Consider the following 10,826-nt stretch of genomic DNA (forward strand, 5'->3'; position numbering starts at 1 on the left):
CTCCATCACCTGACTCTCGAAACCAAGGATCTCTACTTCAAAACCAGTATCAAGTAAAGAGCAGTGTCAACTAAATACTAGCACATCAACTTTATCAAAAGATTGCTGGTATAGGCTTGTCACTATTTTCTTGTTGGCCATGCTCTTCTTGGCTGCAAAACAACGTCCCATTGGATTAAGATAGGAAAGCAGGCTGTTCTGCCAGTCCTGAAAAGCCATGAAGATTTTAGGAATAACTGTGAAGTATTCCTTAATCCCCACTCTATGGAGGAAGTCCAGCAAGCCAGTGAAAATCTGTTGCTGTCTTTCAACAAGCCTAAGAAAGGAGAGGGTCTCAGGGAAGCCAAGTACAGGGGTTTCCTTAAAAAACTGAACAGCTCAAAGACATCAACTTTTGTGAACCCAGAGAGACTTCCACCAACTCCAGTGGCTGTAAAATTTCCTTCTTATAGGCTCTTATATCAGGTGATGGAAAGGCATAATACTGTACCAGAACTAGACTCGAAAGACTGTGGTTGGTTGTTACGTGACAGACACCTCACTCCAATCATGATAAAATTGGACCTACTCTGTCTCACCTGGTAAATGTGATTTGATGCAGCTGCACACATTCCAACTGTGACAGTTCCTGCTGCAGTTGCCAAAAAAAATAGATTGTCTTGCACACTTGCTTGCAAAGACTACCAAGGATTGCATGTTCCAATAAAGATGTTTTTGTTGATAATGATGAAGAAGATGATGTTTAGTACAAATCCTTGATCTTATCCTATTTAGTTCAATCAAAACTGTAATTATCTTTTGCTGTGATTACAGAAGTTACCTGATTTGTTTCATTCTTTAAATTTAGTTTTGCCTTATGTTTCTATTACATAGTTGAAGTAAATCTGCCCATGTAGCGTACTCTGAGTGCCTGATGCATTGTCTTCCTTACACTGCAAACACTGCAGAAAAGCAAGATACAAATCTAATACCATGGGTTTTGAAATCATCAAGTCAAAAAACCAGGGGGGCAGCATTTTCACCAGCCATATTGCACAACTCTCAAATATACTGTTCTCCCCATCTCCCTTCCCTGCTAAAGGGGGACATCAACCCAAGTCCAGCAATAAAGCACCAGAAGTTTTTTTTTATCTGTGCAGAAAAAGAGCAGACATGAAAATCAAGTAAACAAGACCTATACTCCTGAATTTTTAAAATTTTATCCCTGGTATGGCCAGGTCCATTTGTTTGACTTTTGATATATTGTACAGAATTTTTTTCTACAAGACAGTGCAAAAATCTTTTATATTGCAATTTTGTCCCAGAGTTTCATAGATCTACTAGACTATTGATATTATACTATTTTAGGCATAGAGATAGAAACTATATAACAATAGATCTAGACAGCTATAATATGATAACTAAGGAAATTTATGCTAAAATTGGTAGACCCTTAGTGTCTTACTCACGTCATCAAGTTATTGTTAAACACAACTAAAGTATCTTAGACGAAAGAGGAGCTTGTAAACCCAATGTAAAAGAAAGGATCCATGTCAGATTTTCATGATTATCAGCCAATGTCTATTACACAATATCATGGTTGCAATTATAGAGAAGCAATGGTAGCTCGACCCACCGTCCTCTGATAGTCACCAGATATGGCCAGCTCAGCCTGAATTATATAAGAAAATAACATATAAGAAAACTCCTTAAGGTCATATAAAATTCTTACTTTAGTATACCTATTGACTGCATGTTTATTGAGCCTATCTAATAGCACTTGCCATATTTCCCTTCATGCTATGTATCCCGTTTAAAGATTAATAAACACATTCTAGAACTAGTTATATATGCTATTTTGCCTTATTCATAATTGTGTTGTTCTTACTCAAGCTAAACTAAATTTCATCAAAAAATGCAGGGTAAAACTCTAGACAAGCTATTTTGAAAAGGCATTAAGTTAAAAAAATGGAAAACTTTCAGGGATGGATCTAGTCAGACTGAAGTATATACTTGGAAGGTATCTTGAAGCACCTATATCCACTCCTATCCTCTTTAGACGGCACTGACCTTTAAAAATTAAAAGTGAAATCTTGTACAATGGATCTTCTGCTCAAATGAAGCACAAACAGAGTGTCTTCAGCTTCACAACTTTGACTCACTCTGAACATATGATGGTTCAAAGATCTACCAATACATGTCATATGTTTTATATATTTCCCAATAATTGCAGATATATTATTTGTATTTATAATTGTATTGTTCTTACACAAGCTAAAATAAATTTCATCAAAAAAGGCAGTGTAAAACTCTAGACAAGCTACTTTTTTCTATCTTGGAAAGGGGCTAAGTTAGGAAAATGAAACTTGAAGATCTACAAATAAATTGGTAATATTCTACTTTAGTTACTTTTGGCTATCTTGGACAGGGGTTCGATTAGGAAGATAAAACTTTTGTGGATGGGTCTACAGGCTAAAGTATGCCCAGGAAGGTATTTTAAAGTACCTACCTCTACTCCGTCTCTCTCTAGAGGGTCTTGACATTTGATGACCTTTAAAAATATCTGTAATACAAAAGTGAAACCTTGCAAAAGCGATCTGCTGTTTAAATGAAGTACAACAAAATTGTTTTTAGTTGCACAATTTCGCTCAATCACAATTTATAATTTTTTAAAGATTTGAAGATGAGTTTCCTAAATTTTGAAAAAAGCCATTGAGATGGCTTAAAATTCTAATAAAATAACAGGAATTGCATTTTCAGAACTAAAGCCACAGAAAAAGAATCTGATGACTGAAAATTAAGGTAAAATATTGTTTTGTAAAAATTTCAATAGGTATAGATCTGTCAAGTAGGCAAATTTCAGAACCCTCTAGAAGGAGAAGGAGTGGATGTAGGTACTTCAAAATACCATCCTGGGGCATACTTTAGCCTGTAGATTCATCCCTGAAAGTTTTATCTTCCTAATCCAACCACTTACTAAGATACCTAAAAGTAGATAAAGTAGACTTTTACCAATTAACTTCCTAAACTTGAAAAAAAAAATTTATAGAGTTTATAATTCTACTTAAATAAAAGGATCTGCATTTTAAATACTAAAACCTCTGGTTTCAGGTCAGAGACAGGGTAACTGGAAATTAAGGTACAATGTTGTTTTGTCAAAATATCTGTCAAGTAGTCAAATTCTAAAGACTTAAAAATCAGAAAAAGTTAACATAAGTGCTTGGCAATACCTTCCTGGACTATGTGTTTGACCCTGGATTCATTACTGAAAGTTTTGTATTTATAACCTAACCATTTTCCACAAAAACAAAAAGAAGCTTGTCAAAATTTTCATCGTGATATATCTAAGATCACAAGAGAGTTTCAGAATTGTCAGAAAAGCAACCATCATGATTGGACTTAGGTCTAAATTAAGGAATATATTGATATGGTACCCGATGGGGTTGCCCCTTAAATTGTGGGAACAAGGTAGACAGCCTTCAACGCTTCCCTTACTTCTCTTGTAAGTAACAACCTGCTTGACCTTGGACTGTGATTTTGGATATGCTTGCGTGATTTGTCATGGTGATGGCAAATTATTGTTAGATATATTTGCCAGTACTGAACTTTGTTGAAACATGGCTAAGGCATCAGGATATTATGAAAGATTCAGTAATCAGCACTGGAGTTAAGTTCTATACTCATGAACAAATTTGTGAAGTGCATGATGAGTTGAATAATATTGTGGATGCACACAATGAAAATCTGTTGAAAGATAGAAGGTCCCAAATTGGCTCTGATGTGCTGTTCACCCTGTATCCCACAGGATGTCATCACATCCATGACGGTCCACATAAACAAGAGTGTCAAAAAGCTAGAAACAATGATTGATCAATGCAAAGCTGCTCTACCCCAGCCTTCTGACTGGCCCCTGCTCCCAGCACCTGAAAAACCACTCAATTGGGTGTTCATTAGTGGTCTAGCCCTAGCTAGTGGTCGTGTTCAAATCAGAAACGGTTTATTGAGGAGTTTATAACCCCTGAGCATGTGCAGAAGATTCAGCAGATGAAGTCTGGCTTAGTGGCTTATATCAAAACGGACTCTGCTGCTCAAGCCCTAAGTGATTTGTTATCCAAGATATCTGATATTAAAGTGAAATACCAGAAAGGAAAGTTCATGGCTGTTGCAAAATTTGTTCCACTGGGTACTACCCCAGAAGAGATAATTGCCGGTAACCCCAATGTAACAGAAGCTAAAAGATATGGGACTTCACAGACAGTATGACTTGCATTTGCTGATGCATTATCATGTGACAGGGCTATACAGCAAGGTATCTCAAAGTAAACCCCTCAAAGTAATGGCATTTAAAGAAATCCCAAAAAGGTGCCTCAAGTGTCAGTTGTTCAAACATTTGGCTTGAGAATGCAGCAACCAACCTTGCTACCCCGCTGTGCAGGCCCCCATGAATTGACAAGAGAAGCCCCATGTCAACTGAACACTGTTAAGTGTGCCCTCTGCCCCAACAGAAAGAACAAGCACCCAAGCTATAGTCTGTTCTGCCCAGCTGTAAGAAAAGCTATGAACAAAGCACCTCAGCTTCGAAAATGAACAAGCTAAAGGTCTTTTGCCAAAACATGTACTGTCATAATGCTGGGAAAATAGACTATCTAAGCGGAATCTGCTCCAATTATAATGTAATTTGTGTGCAGGAGCATCTGCTTACCAAGGACAATTTTGCTCTGTTCCAGTCCTTCCCACACAAATCCGTTTTCATGCATGAAGCTAAATGACAATTTACGCAAGGAAGACCTAGCAGCAGCACTGCTGTTTTAGTGGATGACCAGATCCCCTGTAGGCTGCATAAGTCCTGTGACTATTACACTTATGTGGAACTTGCTCAGCTGTCTAACTTTTTCCTTTTCAATGTATATCTTCCAACAAACCTGAATAACAATCGTTCTGAGAAATGCTATGCAGAAGCGTGTAGTTGTTTAAGCAGACTCCTGTGCAAAATTGGCAACAGACGTTTTCTAATCTGTAGAGATTTCCAGTGCAACCCATCTGTACCTGGTATCTAGCAGCATTACCATATGGGGTATCTGTTTGTGACAAAGATCAGCAGTTTACCTATATACACAATAGTGGATCTACAAGTAGCATTGACCACATGGTAACAAACTTCCCACTAATGGAAAGGGTCACTGTTGATTCCAACCATACCTGCAGTGATAATTTGGGTCTATCCTTCTGTATCCCATTTCAGTCAACCACCAACAGAGAAGCTAATACACACTTTACAAAAGCTGAGGGGAAAAAGATAGACACCATGCTTTATCAATACACCTGTGACACAATCTTGAGTAATATTAAAGTGCAGTATCAGCTGTTACTCCATGATGTACAAGACCTGGTTGCATTAAACTTCTACTGTGAGGAAATTTGCCATGCCCTGAAAACCATGGAAAAGTTAGCTTTCCCTAGCCCAAAGTCCCTGTCCTGGTTCTCAGAAACCAGGGTGGGACAAGTGTCCTTTTGTAAAACAAGCAAAAAACGAGAAAAATTGTGGTACAATATTTGGAAAGAGTCTGACAAGCCCCAATCAGGGCTGATATTCTAGTTGTTTTGGAGCACAAAGAAGAATTATCTTAATCTAACTGAAAAATTAAAAAGTGAAGAAGCTGATAAAGTTTCTGAACAGGCAGCAAAAGATCCATATGTATTGTGGAAGCTCTTCAAAAGATCTCAAACTAGTGCTAAAACATGCTTCTCTGCAGTGTTTGGTTCCCAAGACCCCAGCCTGGAGCAGGATTGTGACAAATGTTCAGATGAAAAACTCAAAACCCTATTAAAAGTTCAAAACACATTTGTCATATTGAAATTGGCTGTAGTGAAAATAGTGAGGAAGTTAAAACACTGAAAAGCACCCGGTCTTGACAGCATATGTCTGGATAACCTATGGCACGGTACAGACCAATTGTTTGAAAATGTCTTTCTCCTGCTCCAGATGTGTGTTGATACTGGGATGATCCCCAATTCATTTTGCACTGGAGTACTGTCAAATATCCCAAAAAGGGAAAAAACCCATACCTGTGCACAGGATACAGACCAATTACCATGTCTAGTGTTCTAAGTAAAGTCCTGGAGCTACTTCTGCTTCCAGAAATTTCAGGACAGTGTAGACTAGATTACCAACAGATCAGGTTCTACCCAAATCTGAGTTGCACATTTTTGCATAGATTGTTAAAGAAAGCTATTGATAAGACCCATAGACTGGGGTCTTCCCTCTTCATATGCAGTGTAGATATTTTGGCTGCCTTTGACTCAGTTGTGCAGTCCCAGGTACTTCTAAAGTTACTTGAATGTGGGGTTAGTGAACATGTTGTAGCACTTCTGTTGTATTGGTATTTGAGGAGTTTTGGAAAGTTAAACTGGCTGGGGGTCTTCTGAGTTGACTGATCAGACTCTTCCAAGGTCTTCAACAAGGTTCTGTTTTAAGCCCTATCCTGTTTAACACCCTGACATCTGGAATAACAAAAAATATTGCCCGAGGGTTTAGCATCAATCTCTGCAGCCTTAGCTTGCTTTCATACACAGATGACCTGCTAATGCTAAGTTGCAATTTTGTTTCTCTGCAAGAGAATACTGACCACCTGATTACTGGATATGAAAGTAATGGTTTACAAGTTAATGCACTTAAGACTGAGTTTCTGGAATTTACCTCTTTGGCAAGAAAGCAACTCTGCAGGGAAAATACATATGTAAAGGTGGGACAAACAAAAATTTTCCCAGGTAACTCTATGAAGTATCTGGGAATAACATATGGTCAAGATATAAGAAGTTCACGTTTATTGACAATAGATAAAATATCCAAAAGTATTTGATCAAGTTACAGCAAACTTGTCTCTTTGAAGTTTAGCCTGAACAGGAAGATTCTTGCAAAGCTTTATGCAGCAGTTGCTTTTACTCACCTGCCCTATGTATCGCCATTGTGGGATTGGTTCACCCAAACTGATAGACTAAAACTCCGCTCAATCTATTGCAAGTATCTAAAGTTTTTACTTAGATATCCACTCCGTGAAAGAATCACATTTATCCTGAATTCCAAAAATATGGTTGACCCGACTGACATTATGCCATCCTCCAAAAGAAACACCAAAAAAGGGCAAAGGAAACTTTGTGCAAATTCATGCCCCTACACCTTATTTACCAGTGTGAATGAAGAAGTTGTTGTTTGAGTTTATTCTTTGGTGTTGAAGTGTTTTTGTTTTTCTTTTCTCCTTTTCCTTACTTTGCTTTCCTTTTTTGTGTATGAGTGGGCACAAATGAATTATTATAATGATCCTAGCCTAGTTTCTTTGTTCAGCAAATTTCTTTCTGTTGTATGAGACCACTATATAGGGTAAGACACCCAGTAGTCGGACACTTTAATCACTTTGAAAACTTTTTGACATTTAAACTACTCTAATTACCATATTATACCACCTAGAAACTTAATTTTTGTATCAAAAAATTTCTGAAGAATTTCTGAACAAGTAGGTTACTAATTCAAATAATTTCACTTGTACAGTGCCTCCTATTTTTGAATTTACTAACAAGTGACAATTCTGCCTAAACTCGGACATACGAACAGCTCATTGTAAATTGGTTATTAAAATAGTATAAAAGACTCTGTCCAAGAATAGGCAGGTGGCCGACTACTGGGTGTCTTACCCTATTTTCCAAGCATTTTAATTGCCATAAATTGAGTAATTCCTGCCATAGGCTATAAGTTAGAATGGTAAATTTTTGATGCATTTTGTTATGCTCTTTCCAAATATAATAATCATTTTTGTTGGAAATGATTTTTACCCCCAACCCTATTTATACCAATTCAGGGTATATATTTGCACATTAGGGGGGTAGGGTGAATTTTATTTCTGATGTTAATGAGAGGTAAGATTAAATTCCCCCCCATCCCCCTAATGTGCAAACATATACCCTGAATTGGTATATAGGGGTGGGGGCTAAAATTCATTTCCAACAAAAATAATTATTATATTCATAAAGAGCATAAAAAAGGCATCGATTGGTATATTAACTTTATTCGTAAGTCAATAATATGATTTATTAAAAATTTATCATTAGAATTAGGCCTACCCCAATTATTTCATTTCTGAGTTGTGATTACACTAGACTATCAAGCTCAAGTATTTTCCAAGATATTAAACAGCCCATCCTTGAGAGTTTTACCAGCCTCTTTTCATAAACGACATTTCTAATTTCTTCTTTGTAATGATCAACAGGCAAAATCTGAGAAGGTACAGTAGCTGACAGCTGATTTCCCATTGCATATGTCAAGTGTTTAAAATTTTTGCGAAACTTGACAGGGTTGCCTTTTCAGAGACAAAATGTATTGGGTAACCAAGAAAAATCCAGGGGAGACGTCTTCCAAACTTTGTCAGTAACTTAAAGTCGATATTTGAAATTGTGGTTATGCCCGTGCCATATCACAGTCCCATCGATCGATAAAGAAAGCCAAATATCATTGACTTTCATCAATTCATCAATTTTCTTGATTTTAGCGTCACACTTGGATTTAAAAAGCAAAAAATTAAAATTGCAAGAAATTAGCTCAAAGAGTTTGCACCATGATTTGTGTCCAACTGATCTCTACTAAAACTAAATCTTTTTAACTTTGGTCAGACTCCCCTCCCAGTCAGAAAAGCCGCTGTTCTATGTTTCCATCTGTTATAGTTTTAAAAATTATGCTTCAAAACATGATTCTGATTGGTCAGTCAAAGAAATTTATGTTTGAAAGTTGAAAAATGTTCAACTCAAGAAATTACGAACGACGAATGCAATTGGCACTGTAGTCGTGCGTAATCTTGATTTATCGACAAGTGCGACTATAGTATGGCACGGGAATTAAGATTTTACGAGTTTAAAAAATAGCAGCAAAGTTACTGTCACCATCTCTTCCACAACAATACAAGATCAGTGCAAGCTGTACACTTGACTTTTGGAGCTACAAACATGATTTCATTGTCATCTATGTGGTTTTAGTGTTTTAGTGACATAGGAAAACTTAATTCGTTGGGATCTGTTATTTAAAGCAATATTGTGCCTGTGACACAATAATCTGAATGATATTCATCAAACTAATTAAATCTCTTCCATTAACACTCAATGTCATTAAAACCCAATGCTAATTGAAGTTTTGTAACCATTTCCTAACTAAATTTTGCAATGATCTTCCTTTGAAAAAGATCGCGATATTTGAAGTTTTTGAGATTTTTTTTTCTGAGGTCGCTGTTTTTGGAGGAATAGGTTTCTAGCTCGGTATAAGAGCCATTTTTAAGAATAAGTTTACATAAAGAACTATACCGCTCGTAAAGCAAGCTAAAACTTTAGTTAGTATTCATAAAAGGTAATTACAGACAAAAAAGAATATTTATCCGTATATTAGAGTTTTTGGAGAAATTTTCTGTCATTATTACTAAAATTAGTGTTAATGAAATATGAAAATAATTATTCTAAAAAATCGCATAGACAATCCTCTGGATTGGGAATACATCCATCATAGATTTAATGTTGGATCAAGTACTCCAAAAAAGTAGTTAAGTATAAATACAAAACAATCAACCAATAAGTAATAGTATTAAATACTTGAGTTACATTATACTTAATTACTGAAGTACATTGCTTGGAGGCCCTTTCCTGCTCGGTAAAGAGTGATGTCAGGAGAGAAACTGACATTAATTGTACCACTAGTTCCATTGGAGAAGTGATGAGAAACTCCATTTTAATGCCACCCACAACAGCTCAGCTTGAACCATCCTAGAACTTTTACAGTAAACAAGACACAAAAAATTGGCTTCTCAACCAGTATAATAAAAAAACAAAAATTACGTCAATATAGTCATTCATAGTGGCTTCTTGTGGTGAATATGACGGGTGACATAACAACCATAGCATAGCCAAATGTTACCTTAAAGAAGCTTTTTTACTTTTTTTGGATTTATTGTCTTATGTAGTCCGTCTGAGCACCACACTTAGCATTGTTGATATTAGTGTAATTAGAGATATAAGAAAATGAACCATAAATATATTTTATGACATGCATCACCTCTCGCTTGATTGATGGAGTCAACTCATCAAAAAAGATGTGTAGCTCAAAATAAATCTAATATTAGGTTTGCGTGACTTTTTTATAAAAATATAAGGATGTAGTAAAGTAACAGTGCTAATCCCACCAATTTGAACAACGCATTACAATTAGTTTAATACCTAACGGATAAAACCTCTTCTGAACAGTTGCCATGGCAAATATGTCAAATAGGACAGCTGAGTATCCCACTATTTTGAGCCATTTGAGTCATCTGCCAAGAACAAATAAAGATATCTGAAAAACTCCAAGTTTTAATGAGAAGCCATAAGATCTCCATTAACTTTAGTTGCAAAACGCTTGCCAACTTAACATTTTCTAACTTAACGGTTTCATTTCGCTGTCAATAAGTCTCCTGCAGTGAAAAATGGGCATTTTATTGGTGAAGATGATGGGAGACGGATATCATTTTTTAAACAGTATTCCAACACTTTGATAGTCTTTCAGAGAATCTAGAATCCTCCTTTTGTCTTGAGGAAATTTGGATAATTCAGCTTTAAGATTATTGTTTACATAAACTTCTTGAACATTGAGAGTATCATCATCGTCTATTAACGAAATTAAATCATAAGTTTCATTGGTACTATACTTCCAAATTCCAATTGTTAGTCACAAAAACTGCATGAAGGTATTCGAGTTTCCATTCCTTTCACATAAAATTTGAACCTCCACACTTTTCACAGGTAAGTGACTTCTTCAAAAAAATCAACATTGATTTAAATTT

General features: G+C 36.1%; 1 protein-coding gene and 1 pseudogene across 1 annotated transcript in view; one reads left to right on the forward strand and one right to left on the reverse strand.

The window, feature by feature from the left end:
• The window catches only part of LOC148953561 (phosphoinositide 3-kinase regulatory subunit 4-like), a 108,219-nt gene extending 99,924 nt beyond the window's left edge, over nucleotides 1–8,295 (reverse strand). Inside the window, 1 exon segment of the mRNA XM_089088005.1 lies at nucleotides 8,192–8,295. Within this exon segment, the coding sequence (XP_088944131.1) occupies nucleotides 8,192–8,283 (92 nt within the window). The 5' untranslated portion in view covers nucleotides 8,284–8,295.
• On the forward strand, nucleotides 3,842–5,036 carry LOC148953563 (uncharacterized; annotated as a pseudogene).
• Nucleotides 8,296–10,826: the final 2,531 nt, after the last annotated feature.

The sequence above is a fragment of the Artemia sp. Qi Xiang Cuo genome, chromosome 4 (genome assembly GCF_049724085.1).
Source record: "Artemia sp. Qi Xiang Cuo chromosome 4, ASM4972408v1, whole genome shotgun sequence".
In the NCBI taxonomy this organism is placed as follows: Eukaryota; Metazoa; Arthropoda; class Branchiopoda; order Anostraca; family Artemiidae; genus Artemia; species Artemia sp. Qi Xiang Cuo.